General features: G+C 40.8%; 3 protein-coding genes across 3 annotated transcripts; 2 read left to right on the top strand and 1 right to left on the bottom strand.

Annotated features, from left to right (window-relative positions):
- The first annotated feature begins 609 nt into the window (after positions 1–609).
- Positions 610–3,785, top strand: LOC127588617 (enkurin-like). Its single transcript, XM_052047406.1, has 5 exons — positions 610–933; positions 1,107–1,249; positions 2,453–2,664; positions 2,819–2,965; positions 3,593–3,785. The coding sequence occupies exons 1-5, from the start codon at positions 857–859 to the stop codon at positions 3,761–3,763; spliced, it is 750 nt and encodes a 249-aa protein (XP_051903366.1). The 5' UTR covers positions 610–856; the 3' UTR covers positions 3,764–3,785.
- A 923-nt stretch (positions 3,786–4,708) lies between these two features.
- On the top strand, positions 4,709–11,815 carry gusb (glucuronidase, beta). The gene is made up of 12 exons (XM_052047397.1): positions 4,709–4,972; positions 5,320–5,505; positions 5,592–5,773; positions 5,981–6,123; positions 6,625–6,812; positions 6,886–7,038; positions 7,295–7,473; positions 7,791–7,937; positions 8,459–8,543; positions 9,180–9,356; positions 9,458–9,593; positions 10,222–11,815. Exons 1-12 carry the CDS (start codon positions 4,754–4,756, stop codon positions 10,371–10,373), a joined length of 1,947 nt encoding a protein of 648 aa, XP_051903357.1. The 5' UTR covers positions 4,709–4,753; the 3' UTR covers positions 10,374–11,815.
- Positions 11,093–18,045, bottom strand: vkorc1l1 (vitamin K epoxide reductase complex, subunit 1-like 1). Its single transcript, XM_052047407.1, has 3 exons — positions 17,757–18,045; positions 15,560–15,669; positions 11,093–14,158 (listed from the first exon to the last, which is right to left on the bottom strand). Exons 1-3 carry the CDS (start codon positions 17,945–17,947, stop codon positions 13,932–13,934), a joined length of 528 nt encoding a protein of 175 aa, XP_051903367.1. The 5' UTR covers positions 17,948–18,045; the 3' UTR covers positions 11,093–13,931.
- Between the last annotated feature and the right edge of the window lie 1,627 nt (positions 18,046–19,672).

Here is a 19,672-nt window from a genome sequence, read left to right as displayed (position 1 = left end):
TGTGCTGTCATAACAGTGACTTGATTTCAATGTATTTCTCATTTTTATTGAACGTTGCCTCGAAGTGCTGGAACAAGCAACGCTAACATTGCCTGTATTTATTAGTCTCTCTACGTAATATCCAATTACCAAAAGAGACACGGTCCATGAAATAAAATTGGAGTGTAAAAGGGAAAAATTGGGATAATAGTTATTGATTGTGAAGGAGCCATTAAAACGTGTCTTATTATTGAGAGCGTATTCAATATTACTTTTGAGCAATGGGTGGCGGACTTGAAAGAACAGCACTTGGGTGCATTTATGGGTAACTCGGGCATTGTTGAGGAGCGACCTTGTTCCGACCAGCAGCAACAGCAAAAAAAATTGACTCAGCACTCAGAAACAAACTATGACATTTCGGGTGGAAACTTATGCGTGGCCTCACTACATTCCTGTGACGTTAGGAGACAAAGAAATCGGAAAAGTGGAAATTGACCGTAATAGATTGAACACAACTAACGGTAGTGATGCAAGTTTTCCAATTCACAAATCCAAATACTCTACTGGCAATTCCTGGTCACGTGATTCGGCAAGGTGACGTATGCGCGTAAACACAGTGAGCGATGACGCCACACGACCGAGCGATGCGTTCACTGGGCGATGACGTTTTCTGAGAAGAGAAATATACGGCCTTTATACATAGTGACCAGAAATTACGTCGTCATAGGTAACATGTCTGTGGGTTTAATACATAGCTTTGCATGTGAAATTGGCGAATCATGCATTGTTCAGCCAGATTTGGATCGGAACCCGTGACCCTAAGCTGACACAGACTGACACCTTAACTACTGGCTTTACCTGCTCCAATTCAGCAGAGATGGCTGGAGAATTGTACCCCCTTGAGTCCATTCACAATTTCATTGAGAAGACCGTTATCATCGAGAAGCCACAAAGGTAACACGGAACGTTAATAGGATCCGGTGGCATCGACGAAAACAAATTGCTGATCGGAGTAACTAAAAATAACTTCACTTTAGAATTAATACCTTTAATTCTCAGACAGAAATATATTAGTATTAGTATATTAAATGCTAAAGGTGATTTGTTGCAATGTGCTATTTCCAAAGGTATGTGTCAAAGTTCAGGCCGACAGTTCTTGAGGAGACCAAACCCACAAATTATATGAAAACGATGGGGCCAACTAGATTGGACGTGCCCGTCCCTACCAATTACCTGAAAAAGCACTCCAAAGAACCCAAACTACCAGAGAGTGAGTTTTCTGTCATTATTGAATTGTTTACCTTTTGAGTTTATTTTCACTATCCATCCAACCTAAGGTGGGAACCTCTTAACACTTTAACCCGTTTTTTCAAAACTTTATTGAGCGATGGCATAAATTTTATGTTAAAAAAATCATTAGGTTACCCACCCAACAGAAATACCTTAGAAAGTGGATACAAAACATTTAGTTCTTCTGCCTGTTACAATACAACACTGGCAGATGTTATTTATAATAAATTCAGACCAATTAAGTGAAATCGGACAATTTTATGTCACACTGGCTGGAAAGCATTGCTTTTATCAATAGTTTTCATAGAATTTGCTATGATACAACATCCATCTCTCCATTATCTGAACTGCTCACAAGTGTTGTGCTGGAGGCTGCCCGAGCTGACTTAGGCGGGGTATATCCTAAACTTGTTGCCAGCCAATCACAGGGCACACAGACGAACACCCATTCACGCTCACAATCACTCTTGTGGACAATTTAGAGTGATCAATCAACATCCTATGCATGTTTTAGGAATGTGAGAGGAAACCCGAGTACCCGGAGAAAACCCATGCATGAAGTCCAGAGGCCGTAATTGAACCCATGTACTGTGAGACAGATATGCTTGCCAGTCAACCATCATGCCCCCCGATGATACCAACAGTTAATTTTTTTAATGAATTATGATCATTTGTGGTTTAATGGGATGTCAGTAGCTCATTCAAAATGATTTGGGCTTTGGAGACCAGTGATGCAACACTGTTTTTATTAGCCTTTTCACTCTGACATATCTCCTTGCAGGCATCTGCATGTGTGTGATTTGGTTTTAAGCATGGCTTGTAACACAAAATATAGAGCAGAAATAAAATATAAATGGATTATAATGAATATAACAACAACAAAAAACCTTCAAGGTACCCAAGCTTCCTTAAACAATCCAAAAACATGCATATTGGTTTCATTGAAGACCAACTTGTTCACAGTGAAAATGTGAGTGTAAATCGTCTCTATGTGCCCTGCGGTTGACTGCAGTTGATCAACCCAGGGTGCAATTTGCCTCTCACCCAGTCAGATGGAATAGGCTCCACCTAATCCTTAAACCTAAGGAGGAAAAGATTGAAAAGGTGGATAAAAAATGCCACATGTTCACCACGCTTGCTTTAAACAATTGCTATAGTTATTCACGTTAACTTTATTGTCTAGTCAAACAGGTCAAGACTCATTACATCTGTTCATCAAAGAAGCCAGCGGTCCCTTCAGGGCCATTTCTGCCTCCCGTTGCCACCCCTACAAAGAGAAAGACAACCACACCAAAGGGACCCAAACAGACTCCGTGTGTTGTTGACACAAACAAGGGACACAAGGAGTTCCATAATAGAAACTCTGGACTTGTCCCTGTGTACATAAGGAAAAAGGTATTTTCCTCAGATACTTGAGAAAGAAAAAAGTTATTTCTGTTGAGTGCTTTTTGTGGAAAGCAGCAATAGTAAGAGGTTATGATTTGTTTTCAATATCAAACTTTAAAGTTATCCAACTTTGGATCTAATGTTTATTTACTATTTATTGCAGGATTATGGAGAAGTACCAAACTATCTGATGCGCCGCAAAGCAAAACATCAAAAGGCACTGGAAGAGTACAACATTAATCTGAAAAAGCAGGAGGAGCATGAAACCATGAAATATCTTTCTGACATGGAATGTCAGGCCATCGTTGAGGTACATTAGGCTACAAGACAGCCAACTAAATGGCACATAATATTCTATATTGAGAGAACAGACAGAGAGTGATTTTCGACCATTCCTGTTTGCACAATATCTCTAAATCATCCAGCGACCTGGGTCCTCTCCTATTTACTCTCCTCTTTAGCTCAGAATAAGTGTCACAATGGGGTTGATGTCTGAAGAATCCCAATGGGCATGGGAGGAGCTTGATTCTGTTTCTGGTGAAGGCTTTTAATTATGGAGTGCAGTGTAGTTTACAAATAAGTAAGCCAATCATAATGGTAAGATATAAAACATTCCTCTTGTAATGATCAACGTGAGTATGAGTAATGCAATGGTGATTGGCATTACAGATAATACCTCATGCATTTCGGTTTTTGGGATTCATACATGTCACACAATTCTTAAAAGGTCATAAAATGTAAAAACAAATCACCCCTTAACTTTGATATCTGTTAATGCCATGAACTGTATGGTGATACTGGAGTCTTACTGATTTGATTGTGGGCAAGGTTACAATAGACTGAAAATATTGTCGGATCAACATTAACAATGTTTATCTTACTGATGCATTCAAATGCACATAAATCCTTTCACATTTTGAACTGGCTCTCTTTCCAGGACCTGAAGCAGAAATACAATGAGCTGAATGCAGAGTACCAGCGCCTCCCATTTATGATAGACACCCCGTCAATGAAGACTCGTAAGGTACGCCTCGAGGTGGAAATGAAGCAGCTGGAGGATGACATTAAACTCCTTAATCGGTTGGAGTCTATCTGCAAAAACAAGTAGCACACAGATGTGCAAATGGGGTGCCGACCATCTGTGTCATCGACTGAACTCAACTAGCGGACAGTAAAAACGCGAGGTCATGTGGATGATTTCAATTGAATGTTTGAGGACCTGTGCCAGGCAATTCCAACATTGTTGGTCAGAATTAAACTCATTCATTGCCAACCCTGCCAGTTAAATGCATATTTGGCATCAATCGCCATCAATAGCAGTGAATGAGAAATGTATTTTTACATTCTTGCTGGAAGTGGGCTTGTGCTGTTGTTCCTCTTTTGGGGGATGTTGTAATTTTGTTGTCATACAATTAAATATTAAAAATCCAAATGCGCAAATGGATGAGAGTGAATTATCCACTCAGGCTTCACAGTCTGTCCATGCTATTGACTTAACACAATTGGATGGTTGAGTATTTTATGGCTGTCAGTTGTTTTTATTTTTATTTAACTTTTAACAATGTTGTGCCAATGTTGTGTTTTTACTATTTATACTGTGCTTCGGAATTGTTCTGTCAATCTGCTGTTTTGATTGCAAAACAGAAATAAACGAATATTGCTCCCTTCAACCCCCCAAACTTGTATATGTCACACAAGATTTTTAAAATCTGGACTTTAGCCACAATTGCCACAATGCTTACAAAATTGAGTACACAAAACATCTCAGAATTGTGAGACACTTATTTTCGTGCACGGAACTACGATTTTAAATGATTTATGTTCGTTCCTTTTATTACGGTAGTTGCGATGGGTAGTCTTCCTGGTTATCAGTGGGCTGTAAATCTAAATACCTGTAGCTGGGAAAATAACTCGACGTGTAATAAACAGTGCGCTAATTTTGGACCAGAATCGTTGATTTTTTTGTGTGGATATTTTTTTTACTTCAATGAGGAGAAATTTTAGCAACGGTATGCGAAATCGTTGGTATTCTTATACTGTCCAGTATTGTGAAATCGAAAACGTCACATCCGGTTAGTGGCTCAATGGAAGTTGGAACATGTTTACTTTAGGAAGATCCAGTTTGTTCAGGTACCTATGTCTCTTTGTGGTATTGCCGAGCTCCTTTTGCCAACCGGGCATGGGAATGCTCTTCCCCCGGGAGTCGTCTTCTCGAGAAGTGAAGGATCTGAGCGGCCTTTGGAGCTTCAGAGCGGATAAGTCGCCAAACAGGAAGCAAGGCTTCGAGAAGTCTTGGTACAAAAGTCGCCTGGCTGAGGTGAGCGACTCTCACCATGCACCTAACGGACCTTGCTTTTTTGGACAATCAGAAATTTTAACCGACCTAAACCTGACATCACCGAATTGAAAAAAAATGTCAGAGTTTGCAACACAATTCTAAAATTATGTTTCATTACGATGCAGTTGTTTCACCCATCAATGTAATAAAGTTTTACTTAAGTAGACTATATTTTCTAATGTGAATATTAACAACAAACATGCAGGGGTCGCAAAATTAATACAACTCAAGCAATACCTTTTAATGTCATTTATTCCGATTTTGTATTTGATCGTTAAATTGTGTGGCTGGTGGTACACTGTCCATGTCGTGATGTCATTCGATAGACTGGCCCCGTGATAGACATGGCCGTTCCTGCCAGCTTCAACGACATGACACAAGACCCCACATTACGAGACTTCATCGGCTGGGTGTGGTACGAGCGAGAGGTGGTGTTGCCCTCTCGCTGGGTCACAGATGAAGGAACAAGAGTGGTTCTCCGAGTGGGAAGTGCTCACTATTATTCAGTGGTGGTAAGCATGAAAACGTAATAAATCACAGTTATTATTTGTGCTTCATCACTGTTGAGGTGTGTTTACGGTCTGTCAAAATTTTGCAGTGGGTCAACGGGGTGAAAGTGACCGAGCACAACGGTGGCCATCTTCCCTTTGAGGCAGAAATAGGCAGTGTGATCCGAGAGGACCCGACAAGCCCCTGCAGGATAACCATCGCGGTCAACAACACTCTCACTTTAGAGACTCTCCCACCTGGGACCATTCAGTACTTCAATGACCCCACTAAGTAAACGCACTTGCATCTTTACCTACTTCAAGTGCACTGTTTGAAGACAAATTTTGTTTTTCTCCTTGTAATTTATGATGATTTAAGTACAGACTATCACAGAAAAAACAATTGAGAAACAATTGCTGTTGTTAGCTGCTTTACAAATGTATTGGACACGTCGTTTTGCACTTTTCATCTTGACTCACATATTGAATTACTCCACAGGTATCCTGATGGCTTTTTTGTGCAAAACATCAACTTTGATTTCTTCAACTATGCTGGGATTCACCGCCCTGTATTGCTGTACACTACTCCCAAGGCTTACGTAGATGACATCACAGTGGTGACGGACTTCTCGGATAGCACAGGTATCATTTTTGGTCCTTTTTTTTTTAAATCTTATTATCACGCATACACTACACTAAGCAGATACTCAATTAGGTACAACTAAGAATAGAATAGAATCTTTTCAAAGACTATGAGATCATCTTCACTTGGAGCCATGTAGTTTGCAGTGGTGGAGAACTTCACTGCGTCATGCTGGGAGCAGTTTATAAAGACTACTTTAGGTTGAGTGGATTAAGTCATTGCCATTTGTTGACCCTTTAGAGAATTTCTAGAAGTAAACAATATTTTTGCCCCTCTTGTTGGACCAAAATAATATAACTGAAAAAAACCCCTCAGCTAACATATTGTTGAATTAGTTGACAGAATCATTCAATTATTTTTGTAAAGACAGAATTGTTGCTGTTGCTCTTCTGTTCTATCTCACCATATTGTCAAAGTAATGTTGCGGTTCGAGAACCTGTGTACCGAAATCTTCTCTCAGTCTTGTCCGTCCGCAGTAAGTTTCATCCTCTGCGTTTCAGGTCTAGTCAACTACAAGATATCAGTCCAAAATGCTGCTGAGGCCACCGTGAAGGTCACTTTGATGGACAAAGACAGACATTGCGTGGCTTCCTCCAACGAGCTTTCTGGGGTGCTCAAAATCACAGATGTCAAACTCTGGTGGCCGTACTTGATGCACGACAATCCAGCTTATCTTTACTCTTTGGAGGTGGGTCAGCGTTCAGTCACTTTGCCACCTGAATGATCAATGTATTATATATATATTTTTATTGCACCTGAAGGTTCACTTGATGGCAGCAGATGATAGATCAACTTATACAGATGTCTACGCTCTGCCAGTTGGCATCCGCACCGTCCGTGTCACGAGCAGTCAATTCCTCATCAACAACAAGCCCTTCTATTTCCACGGGGTCAATAAGCACGAGGACTCTGACGTGAGTACCACTAGAGGGAGCCAGAGGACCGCTTTATGTCCCACATCGCTACTAAAGTGAAGACTAAAAATATGTATTTTGTCCGGATTAGTGCACAACATGTTGCCTAATGTCACCTGGGATAGGCTTCATTGCATTTACAGTTTTTTTTCTCATGTAAATGTACAAATATATATGTATTTTGTCAGGATGTGTTCAAATATGTGGCTTCACTGTTACGATCCGTAATAATTTTTTTGGTTGTATTGTATGACAGATTCGAGGTAAAGGATTTGACTGGCCCCTGATTGTCAAAGACTTCAACTTAATGAAGTGGTTGGGAGTCAACTCGTTCCGAACCAGCCACTACCCCTATGCGGAGGAGATTCTGCAGATGTGTGATCGCCACGGCATAGTGGTCATCGATGAATGCCCGGGGGTGGGCATCAAAGACATGTAGGTCCAAATTTGTTGTGTCAGTCACCATCGCCCATGAAAACTGTCGTATCATTAACTAGAAATGCAAGACACTCATTGATATTTTTCAGTCTTGATGTTCAAAATACTTTTCGGGACATTGTAACAAGAACTGTACTGGCACTGAAAAAGATTTCGTCTGAAAGATAAAATACAGACACAAAATATTTGATTCAAAAACAGATAACTGGTCTAACCTGTCAATGTCACATCTCTGTTTGTTCAGCTGTTTTTGTTTGGTTTTTTTTACTAAGATGTGCGGTAATAATACAGATTGTGTGTTGCCTAATTGACAGTCGTAGTTTTGGCAACGCCTCCCTGGCCCATCATCTTGATGTCATGGATGAGCTTGTGCGACGGGACAAGAACCATCCCTCTGTGGTCATGTGGTCAGTGGCTAATGAGCCGGCGTCAGAGATGCCTCCTGCTGAATTGTATTTCAAGTGAGTTTTTATCGTCTTTCTGTGAAATTGCGTTCATTATTATATTGAATACCCCCCCCCCCCCCCCACGCACTCCCCCCATGTCCTTAGTAGCCTGCAAGGTGCGCGGTGACCCAAATGGTGCCAAACAGACGCGTGGTCATTGGGTCACCATCACCGTCGGACCCTGTTTCGATGTTGTTGTTGTTTTACGGTGAAGGTTATTCTGCGGTTTGGACTTTGCTTTACTTTCGGGAACATTTTACCAATAGTTATCATAATGAGGGATGGCTTGTTGCGTATTAAAAAGGTAAACAATGAGAAGACCCATTTTTAGATCAACTGCTTTCAAGTGTGAATACAAACGCATGTGTCCATTGTCTTCCGTCAAACTGTTCTCCTTCCAACTGCAGGGTTGAAAAATTGTACAGCGCAGCCTTTTTTGGCAACCCTCTCGACATGACATAAACTGTAACTGCATGCCAGTCCTGTGATTATGATGCATTTGTGACACTAAAATGTGAATTGTATGTGTCCCACAGGACTTTAATAACACATACTAGAGATATGGACCCGACCAGGCCTGTGACTTATGTCACAGATAGTAACTATGCCAGAGACAGAGGGGTGAGTTTGATCAATTTGAGACCTTGCTGATCATTTTTTCACGTCAAAATAGTATTAGCTTTTGTGTATGGGTGAAATATTAGAACTACTGCTATACCAAACAAATTCTCTTTCATAAACTGGTTTTCCAGTCTGGTCTGGAAATATTAGGTCGTCACTTTGTTGTTTTATTTCAAAATCTGTTGTAGAAGTTGATAACAGCAAAACCCTAAGAACTTCCCAAATACCGATTAACGGAAATGTATATTAGTCATACTGACTTGGTTTGAAATGTGCTTCAACCGACGCGTCATGTGAGGGGTAGACGCTGACGTTATGATCACAACTGAGTGGTATTCATTCCTGGGAATTCGTCACATTCCTTTGCTGTTACGTCCGTCGCCTGAAGATGCTGATTTGTGTGAGGGACCACTCATCTGTGAAGGCATCGCAAACATCTGATCAGAACTCAGCTTTTCAGAGAATCAGCTGACTTTCTTCTTTGTAAGGGAAGAGACAGACACTTTTATTTGTCAAATTCAAATTCCTATCACAAAAAGATGCTCCTGAAAAGTGTCAGGTAAATATTCAGGAAAGAACATTTTGCACATGCATGGCATTACATGAACCGTGCACACTTATGTCGTCTGTGCCAAGGCCCCCTACGTGGACGTGATCTGCGTGAACAGTTACTTCTCCTGGTACCATGATCCAGGCCATGTGGAGGTCATCCCGATCCAGCTCAACACCCAGTTCGAGAACTGGTACGGGAAGTACCAGAAGCCCATCATCCAGAGTGAATACGGAGCTGACACGGTGCCGGGCCTTCATAGTGTGAGGAAGCATGAGCAGTCGAGACAGCGAATGTGATCAACGCATGTCGATGCAAGGCAAGATCAGTTACAATTTTTTTTTTCTTTGTCGTCTCCCTGCAGGACCCACCCATGATGTTTACCGAGGAGTACCAGAATGTGGTCCTGCAGAGCTACCACAACGTGTTCGACCAGAAGAGGAAGAAGTATGTCATCGGTGAACTCATCTGGAACTTTGCCGACTTTATGACTGTCCAAGGTACTGCTGCCTGTGCAGAACGCAACACAAGTGCAGTAGTATAAGCTCTTAATGTGAACATTGAATCAATGCATTTATTTGTGTTTATTTTTGGGGGGAGTCATTCATCTTATGTAATGACAGGTTAACCGATTTATTGTAAATAATAAGAGTGCAGTAAAAAATGCATGAATGTATTTCTAATTAGTAGTAGTGGTCTTTCAAACAAAAATTCCACCTGTTGCTGGACCTAACCCTTAATTCATAAATATGACTGAATATATTACTATGTTACATATTATATTATTTTGTTATATTTTAATTTTTATGAAAATTCAGAATCTGTGCAAAAATATCTAGAAAAGTTTACTTGAAATTTTGATTACAAAAAAATAGTAAAAAATAATAATAAAAACTGTTGACCAGTGTTATGTTCAAATAACATTTTTACATAATAAGCAAAGCATATGCTGTAAGTATGAAATTTTAGTCCATTAAAAAAAAGTAATTGAATGGATGGTAATTGAACTCACCCATACAGTGGTGCTGCGCTCAAAACTCAAACCATATTTCCCCATTGAAATGATTGGAAATTCCTTTTTTTTCCGTTATTGCACTCTACGAGCTTCCTGTTCCTTGAATCTTGCAGGGATCACTCGCGTGGTGGGCAACAAGAAAGGCATCTTCAGCAGGCAAAGACAACCCAAAGCAGCGGCCTTCATCTTGAAGGAAAGATACTGGAAGCTCGCAAATGAAACGGGGATGATCCCTTCTTGGTTAAAGTATCCCTGTGGACTCTGACAACCGCGGCGCCAGCGCCAATCATCAACAAATCGACTTGTTTACGGCTTCCCAAACGCATTGAATCACCAGCAAAATTGTTCATATGTGTGATAGTTTCTAACACTTTCAGAAGTGGAATGACCACCTCAATTTTCTTCAGTGTTCATCATTGTCCGGTTATCATTGCATAAAATTGAATGTTAAATTCCAGGAGGTGAAAGATCTGGATTTTTTATTTTTTTAATGGACTCATTTTGCACTGTTTGATAAATTCTGATTTCCAACTTATTTCAAAAAGTTACTGATGTTAAAATGTGTAAAAAAAAAAAAAATTAAAAATGCATTTTTGATCAAGAGACTTGATTTTTTTTAACATGATTACAAATTGTGTTAAAGCACTGTGGAGCATTAAGTTAGGTTATCAAAAGTTTTTATAACTCAACTAAATTCACAAGCAATAATTTGACAAATGGCACAATTGCAAAAATTGAGTTTTGCATGGATCGACATATTTTAGTCATTGATGATGGCGCACGTTGGCGTTCCAGTACACACCTGCTTCACGGGATGCTGTTTATCTTTCAACTGTTCGCCAAATGCTTTCAAAGTCCTACTCAATGGACATTTTAGACAAGATAGTCTTTAGTACAGTACTTGGTATTTGTCTTCATTATTTCCAACTAAAAGAAAAATATATACTGTATATTATATTTTTCATTGAAATGACTTCCACCGAGTTGGTTTCTGAGGGAATGTTTTAATGTTTGATCATTTCCACGACAGTGCCACCGATTTCAATCTTCTCATGTCAGTCTCATCCAGTTTTCCCTTAAAGTTTGAACACGCCCTCCTGCAATTGGGTGTAACACTTTTCCAAGTAAGAAAATACCGCGTTTTATAACACATTTGGCAATACAGAAGCAAACCCAGTAAGTTTTCCTCCACAAGAAAAAAAAAATCCGAAACACACTTTAACGCAAGTTTTTTGTTTTGTTTTTAACTAAAATGATCCAGAACGTTAACAGTCCATACAGCTAAAGGGCCTAAAGATGCAGAACATTGCAATCCTTTTGATGAAACCTGTATACCTTCCTATCATGTCCCACAGGTAGACAAAATTGAACACTTAACAGTGTAGTTTACGTCAGAGATATGGAATGGCCAATTTGCTTGACAGGGATTTAGGTTTGGTCATTTTGGGAGGGGCAATATTTCCGAATTCTCCATTTCAATTGTCAGGGAAGGAAACAAAAGTGCCTGTTACATTGGTCATTTGAAAGGCTATCACTTGCCCGTCTTTTGGCTCAAGGCCTGGTGATCAAACAGAAGGCACTTAAGTTGACAGTGGTGATGCAACTTGCATGGCAGTTATCCTCGGAGCCTCACTCAATATTGAACAAATACAACTGAGAAACATTTTTTTCCTATTTAACATTAAATGCACCCCCCCTCAAAAAAAATCCCTTTACAGCCAAATAGCATAAATATGTGAATCTGTGTTCAAGTAACATGTCATGAATTGCTCACTAAACACAATGTCAAACCCCATCTTCAAAAAAAAAAAAAAAAAAAAGGGGGGGGGTGACCTCATGTTGATTAAAAAAAAAAAGATACACTATGTCAGGAGGATAATTGAAATAACCACGTCATATCATACAAACTGCATGTTTTGGGGAGTGATAGCCACTCAACCACCAAGTGACCGCCGAAAACATTCCACCATGTTTTACATTGGTCTACAAGCTCGCATTTTCTTCAGTGAATTTAAAGCAGTTTCTTTAATATTGAGGTATAACTGTTTTTGTTGTTTTTTTAATACAAATGACATTCTGCTTTGGGACATGGGAAGAGGTTTTGTAACTTTTGTTGGACAGCAATTTGGGGAAAATTGCAATCCGCTCAATCAATCTGAACTGCTCAATTTATTACAGGAAGGAGATGCCTGAAATGACTTTGCTAACGGTTGCTAACATCATACTTGGTGGGGGAAAAAAAAAAAGACAGGCCATCCCTTTACAAAGAAAACTGGCTCATAGCATGCTTCAAATTCTATTTTTAATTGGCTCACTACACAGTTGTGGTCGTGAAAGTATCCAGTGGCCCACAGGAGATTTAAGTGGGGCTTGTGAGTGGGAACGTACGAAGGAGTATTAATCATGTCATACGATGACAATCAAGTCGGGATATTATGAGGAAGAGTCTAAAAATCTGGCTCGGCAGCAGACAAGGTCGTGCTACACATTTCAGCTTCGTTCTCATCAGACTTTCTCACAAAATGAAAAACGTTCATCCCTTTAGCTTCAGTTAAATGATTTTCTTTCATTCCGTGGCCCCAGAACTTCTTGGTTAGAACTGATGCAACTTCTCTGTCAATGGATTACTCGTGGTACGATGGGAAGCGTTCAGCTGTTTATCCCAAACACCCGCTTGCCCTTGTATGGCTTGCCGTTGCCGTTTCAGGACTCCCAACGACTGGTTTTGCTTCTGTTATGTGAATCAACACAGAACACCACCCTCCCCCTCCCCGGCACCTCAAGGTTTGTCCAGCAAATGAACTGTAACTCAGCTGGGCGGCATCACCATTACTTGTTCAATGGACATTGACGCTAACTACCCCAGTGTAGCTGCCTCTGCTACCGCGTCAACTTGAGAAGAGAGTAACACTCAACTGGTATCTTACATTAGAAAAACTGTGAGCCTAAAAAAAATTATAATAATACCACCCTGCACCGGTGACAGGAAAATAACCGAGCAAATGTGGTGGTCGAATTCACCCCCGGTTTCAAATGAAATCAAATGAATGCTTCAGGCACATACGTTTTTCAGTGGGGAACACACAACTCCAGATGTGATGGCACTCGGTGAAAAGAACCTTTTCGGCTTCACAGCGACTTTTTTCGTTGCATGGTCTAGTTTCCCCTTTTTTTGCCAACCAACCTCTCTGGAAATATTGCTCAGCAGCTACAGTATGTACACAATTGGAAAACAAACCAACTCACCCATCTACACACGTTCATTTTTAGTGGTCCTCTTGAAGACAATAACAAAAAGCATACCACAAAGTGTAAACATGAAGGGACCACCCCCCAACAAAAAAAATCTATATTATTGTCAATGTTTTTGTGCCCTCCAAACTCGACATTTCAAGACTCACCTGCAGGCTCTTGGCTGTACTTAACGGTCATTTTGGAATCCAGCGTCTTACTTTTTTTTTAACGCATCTGCTGCGCTTGTCTCATATGAGATCCTTCTTGTTTGAGACAATGTGGCTTGCCACATGCTTTTGTGCAAACGCCTTTCGCTCACTCAGGCTGATGCCTTGTTCTGGTCGCGACGAGAATGTTTCAACAATTTAGAATTTGAAACACTTGAAAATAAAATTACCTCTCGTTCGGAATCCTTCCACAATTGAGAGGTGTCAGGACCAACGAATAGGTTAGATTTCTTCTTTTTGTTGTCGTTTTTTTTGTTGAACACACAGCAGAATGAACATTTGTTTGGAAGCAAGGTCTCCTGGTGGCAGTCAGTCACATTTCTTTTTTGTTTGTCACATTTTCTTGCTGCGCTCGGACAGCTTTAGTCCTGCTTGACTTGAAGCTGCTGCTTCCAGGCCTCGTTCAAGTATACCAGTCGCTTGTAGTTGAGTGTCAAGAGAATGAAGTTCAGCGCATATGTGGTGATGCAGATGATGCACAAGTCCTTCAGGACAAAGTAGAGGATGTAGCCCAGGTAGAGCGAGCCCATCACGGACAAAATGGATGTCGTCATTAGAATGAGGGCAGCCATCGCGCTCACAGTCATTCCTATGGGAACAAAAACACACACAAGTATGTTAGGCATTTTAAACAAGGTTTTTGCCTTTTTTTCCTTTTTTTTTTGGCTGGGCGGTAAATTAGTAGCACATCACTTTCAAAATTATGACCTTTTAGGTTCAAATCTTGGCTCTGGCTTCTCTACACGAGTATTCTCTTGGTACTCCCGCTTACCCACATTTCAAAAATGCAGCGCAAGGTTCTATAAATCATTTTCATAAGTGACAGATTTCGGCTGGGCTTTATACGATCAGGAGTTCAAATAAACTTATTACCGATCTGATTAGAAGTGGAGTTGGGTGATATTGGCAAAAAGAAAGTATTTAATTTGTTTTTTTTAAACGAGAATTTGACTCAACAAAAAATACTGTAAATCTGAACTTGTGTCACAGAACAATTATGAACAGATGTTTCTGAAATACAGCCTTTTTTTTCTTCATCTTCAGCAAAACAGCACAATTACAATTATCGAAAGCAATATTTAACAATGGAGAGATTCAAATTTCGCCCAGGCTATATAATGTGTTTTCATTCATGTTCCGATCTGCTTTATCCTTGCAAGGGTCGCGCACGGGTGATGCTGGAGCCTATCCCAGTCGTCTTTGGGCAGTAGGCGGGGGACACCCTGAACCGGTTGACAGCCAATCACAGGGCACACTTAGACAAACAACCATTTATGCTCACACTCACACCTCGGGACAATTTAGAGTGTTCAATCCAGACATAGCCATGTTACCCATATCCATCACCCAAAAAAAAAAAAAAGGCACGCAGCTGAGAGGATTATCGTCGGTTGGAAATGAAGAAGCACCGCCTTTTAATATACAGTAGACATCTTGACTGAGCCGAAGCCATGAACTGGGCATCTATTGTGTTAGTCTAATGAGTGGTATCTGTTGCAGCTAAAAGGACCTGTTGTTCTGTTTCAGTGCCAGGTGGCCAGATAAACATGCCAAACCAGCATGGCTGAGTCAGCATCACTGTCACCATTTTAAAAGCAGTGTGTGTGTGTGTGTGTGTGTGTGTGTGTGTGTGTGTGTGCGTGTGTGTGTGTGTGTGTGTGTGTGCGCGCGCACTCCTTATCAAATTTGTCACTTCCATGAAATTGAACAGGAAACAGTAACTTTTTTTGATGACTTACTGTGAGTCGGGGGGGTTTGCACCCCCCCCTCCAAAAAAGGGAATTATTAAATGCCGTCTGCTAGTCTCAACGACATGGGCCTGCCACATAAAATGCAAGATTAAATGTCTTATGTCCGTTGAATTTAATTTAAGTTCCGTGAGTAAGACGTTTCTCTGAGGTTCAGCATTAACCGTTGAAGTCCGCACCAATTGTGCAATGACCACAGACATTAAGCAGCAGCATTCGTGATGCTTATCACACTTGCTTACCTAGTAAGAGTTGGAAAGCATAAAAAAGAATTCCATATACACTGTTTGGTTGGTTCAGTGCACTGTCATTTCCAAAAATGGAACCCAAGAGTCCAAATCCTCGACCCCACCTAAAAAAAATAAAAAATAAAAAAGGAAAAATTACACTATATATTCAAATAAGCACATAATAAGATGAAAGAAAATGTACTTACGGAGAAGAGCTTCATAATAACTTGGGAATTCTATTTTCAGTATAATAACCGTGTTTATATTCATATTTAAAAAGTGATTTATTTTTTAAGATATCAAACATCGTTTGGAGAAGCCAGTACAATTGACCAGAGGTTAGGTCTTAGGTTTGGATTCAAATTTCAACTCCCGCCATCTTATGTGGTGTTTGCACGTCCTCCCCTATTTGTGTGGGTTTTATCCGGCTTCTTCTCACAATTGTCGAAATGTCGACTATAATTGGCTGGTGACCATTCCATTCCCCCATTTGCCCGCAGTCAGGTGGGAGAGTATCTCGCTCACTTGTTACCCAAAGGCACAGTTGAAAATGGATGGATGCAAAACCTGAGAAGTTGGAATAATTTCTATTTTAATATCAATTAAAACACATTTTAAACATAGCTGAACTAATCTTTACAGAAATGTCCAAAAAGGCCATTTCATTTTCAATTAAAAACACACTTCTGGGATTTATGATGGTGATTTGGCAAAATGTGTTGATGAACTATTATAAATAAAGTATGAATTAACATAATTTATAATAATATATATAAATTACTTAATCGTCAATTCGAGAGTTATTTTTATGTTATTTTTATTGGGAAATTCTGTCTGGATCTAGAACAACCTCAGTGGGCTTTGGATTCATGAGATCCCACTACACGACTATGTGATATTACTAAATGATTGGTAACAATATGCAAATGTTATCCCTATTGTAACTGAGTGGGAATGAATACCGCATTGGCTGCATGAATGGCATGTGCACACGTGTCAGCCACATTACCACCTCTCATCTTACCGGTAACATTGTTTGTGGTGCAGATTGCGTAAACTAAAATAGGGGTTCACTGTAATTGGAAATCATACACCTAGTATGTTACAAATACAGCACATTTGACAATAAAGTTGTACTTGATACTTGATAACAGGTGGTCTTTTCTTACACATACACGAGGGTCCGGGGTTTACAAGGGACAATTATATGCAAAACAGTTCTTGGCCTTAAATACAAAACAGCCGAATTATGAACCCCAAGTACCAATTGTGGCCTCACAATGTCTTATGTCAGCACTGCCATAAACTAAGGACCTGTATATTGAAACTTGATAGTTCTCATAGCACACATTGACAACGCAGGTCAGTTTCTGTGTTCAAGCACTCATCTTAGCTTGACAGGTTACATTCCAACAATATTTGTTTAGTGTAGAGATTCATTCAAATTGAGTCAGTCTCTAGGTGGAGCTTTATTGGTTTGGTAGCAGTTGTGTGATCACTTTAAGTGGTACAGCAGCTTTAACAGTACAAATGCATGTTGAAATGGTTGACTAGACAAATTAAACATGATTTATGGAATTGTAAAATGACCCTAAAGCAGTCACTTTACTCTATGAGGATATGCTGTTAACGAGTCCTCTACTACGACCTCAAGAGAAGAGGTGCATTCTATCCCATAAGGTGACCAGACGACACTTTTGTGCGCGGGTTGTGACATTAGCTTGCCGGCTAATGACAGCTAACATAAGGGCAACAAAGTTTGTCAATACTAGTACATTTACAGTAAATCTGGTAATTGGCCAAACCCTCAGGTGGAAAGTGAAGGCAACTTTTCCGCCAGAGTTTATTTCCCTTTGGACTTAGTAACGTTCCTTTGTAACACGGGGCATGATATACTCTAATGAACAAATGTAAAGGGGTCAAGCGACAGTAAAATGATAAGCACCGGGCAGTTAGCTCATAGAGCACAGTTAGCTTCATCATGCTAAAATAGCCCGTGAGAGGATTAGCCATCAGTAGATTTGATTTAGGCGCGCTGATCAAAATAAAGGTTGCATTCAGCAAGCTAAACTAGTTAGCCATTGGCTAAGCAGAGCAATTTGTGGGTAGTATTAAGGCAGAAAGCTTCGGCCCGGATTTGCTACAATACCAGTCACATTCATTGGGCGACGAGCGCCACCGTGGGCGCCCTCGGCTAAATTCAAATTACCTTGAGCTGAACACTTTAGAGCAGCTGATGGAGCTGCTGACGTCGCACATAGCCTTATAAGAAGGATCCCGGGCCTTTTCTCTCTCGACGTGGAACGCATAAAGGGACAATAGGATGCCCAGCAGGCAGACCAGCAGCCGGGCTATTCCTTCCCAGCGCGGGGTGGAGACTCTCAGAACGGGCGCCGCCATCACTCCCTCGACTAGCCTAGCCGGAGACACGCAGACATACACAGCACGCTAGTCGGTTGACTCGACTGCGACGTGGAAAGGCGTCGGGACGCGCCACACGGCGAGGGGGCGGGACACGCCGAAGCCGCCGCCGCTGAGGGAAAGGCCCAGAACAAAAACACGCCAACATATCTGTCGAAAGCTGTGAACGCACATACCAACAGAGGGAATAAAAATACATCACACAAGTTTATTTACTTAAGATGACAAGAGAAGATTTACCAACAGCACGCAAACAAATAAATAAACATGCGTGTGTATAAAAAGACTGATATGTTGACGTGTTGTCTTATTATTGTAATATTTAATCGATTTGTTTTTTATCATTCCATCCATTTGTTTTCTAATCCGTTTATCCTCACAAGGGTCGCGGGTGTGCTGGAGCCTAATAGGCTCAACCTATCCCAGCTGTCTTAGTGTCAGTAGTTGGCGGGTACACCCTGAACTGCTTGCCAGTCAATTATAGCGCACTCACAGTCCTGCCATCCATGTTTTTGGAATATGGGAGGAAACCGGACTACCTGGAGAGGCCCACACCGGCACGGGGAGAACATGCAAACGCCACATCTTAAGGCTGGAGCTGCAATCAAACCCTGCACCAATGCACTGTGAGGCAGACGTGCAAACCAGCCGTCCTCCATGCCGTCCCATTTTATCAAGCTATATATTATTTATGTGAGTGAGTGAGTGCGTTTGACTGAGTGAGTGATTGAGGAACAAAAAATTGAAGACAGCATAATCAGCATGCACAACGTGAACTAGCACACAACTAATCGTTCGGGAAAAAAACTTAATAAAAGTAATTTAAAGTGGTACTTGTTCACTATATTGTTTTAAATGCACACATTCACCAAGCAATTAAAACATTTTCGTTTATTTGCTCGTTGAATTTAATGAATGAATGAATGAATGAATGAATTTAATGTAAATTCATACAGATGAGTGAACGTGTGTCACTTTTGCTCTGTCACGTGGGCGATCACGGTCACATGACACAATGTATATCAACACAGTGACACCGTGTGTTTACTGACTCGGGATTCAGATCACACTGAGACGAACGGCGGAGCTTTCAACCTGCACAAATGACGACCGACGTCGAAACACTCTATTCTTTTGAGGAGGCCTACTATGACCAATACGACTATTACAATCTTGTTGAATATTCGTGTCACGTCGGCGGAAAAGGGAGATCCAAGAAAGAAACCGAGCTCAACACCAATCGCCCTTGCCCCGCCGGACACGAAAGGAAGATTGCGACCAAATTTTACAACAGCGAGATGAAACGCAGGAGAACCAAAAGCTCGTCTTCTTAATGTCTCTCGATTGGCTTCCTGGATTGTTTACAGGTAGCGGTGCGTGGTTTGAATCGGTTGACCGTTATGTTGGGTAGCTTTTTCTCTGAAGGCCTTGGGTTTGTTGCAGTCAGCCTGTCAGTTGAACAACAAAGCGACGTTTGTTCGAGTGTGTCAGACGCGTGCTTTTAAAGTATGTGGCCTGGTTAGTGACGTCAGAAGATGTCTTTGTGAAAGCTAAGCACATCTAGGTACAATAAATCAAAACATTGTAGGTCATAATTCTAAACCAATCAAATGAAAAAAATACTTTAAGGGCGCGTGTGAAACTTTTGACGCCGCTGTGTAAACTAGTTAATTGCGTGCACGTTGTAATCTCGAGTTGTCGTTA

This window comes from Hippocampus zosterae, chromosome 16 (genome assembly GCF_025434085.1).
Source record: "Hippocampus zosterae strain Florida chromosome 16, ASM2543408v3, whole genome shotgun sequence".
NCBI classification, from domain to species: Eukaryota; Metazoa; Chordata; class Actinopteri; order Syngnathiformes; family Syngnathidae; genus Hippocampus; species Hippocampus zosterae.
The sequence above is the reverse complement of the archived record's forward strand: the minus strand, read 5'-3'. Positions and strand labels throughout refer to the sequence as shown.

Coding starts and splice junctions, on each gene's coding strand:
- gusb (XM_052047397.1), top strand. CDS start 4,754: ATGTTTACTTTAGGAAGATCCAGTTTGTTCAGGTACCTATGTCTCTTT. Junction 4,973..5,319: donor ACAAAAGTCGCCTGGCTGAG/GTGAGCGACTCT, acceptor GTCATTCGATAG/ACTGGCCCCGTGATAGACAT. Junction 5,774..5,980: donor TACTTCAATGACCCCACTAA/GTAAACGCACTT, acceptor ATTACTCCACAG/GTATCCTGATGGCTTTTTTG.
- LOC127588617 (XM_052047406.1), top strand. CDS start 857: ATGGCTGGAGAATTGTACCCCCTTGAGTCCATTCACAATTTCATTGAG. Junction 934..1,106: donor ATCATCGAGAAGCCACAAAG/GTAACACGGAAC, acceptor CTATTTCCAAAG/GTATGTGTCAAAGTTCAGGC. Junction 2,665..2,818: donor CTGTGTACATAAGGAAAAAG/GTATTTTCCTCA, acceptor TATTTATTGCAG/GATTATGGAGAAGTACCAAA.
- vkorc1l1 (XM_052047407.1), bottom strand. CDS start 17,947: ATGGCGGCGCCCGTTCTGAGAGTCTCCACCCCGCGCTGGGAAGGAATA. Junction 15,670..17,756: donor TCTAAAGTGTTCAGCTCAAG/GTAATTTGAATT, acceptor TATTTTTTTTAG/GTGGGGTCGAGGATTTGGAC. Junction 14,159..15,559: donor TGCTTTCCAACTCTTACTAG/GTAAGCAAGTGT, acceptor TTGTTCCCATAG/GAATGACTGTGAGCGCGATG.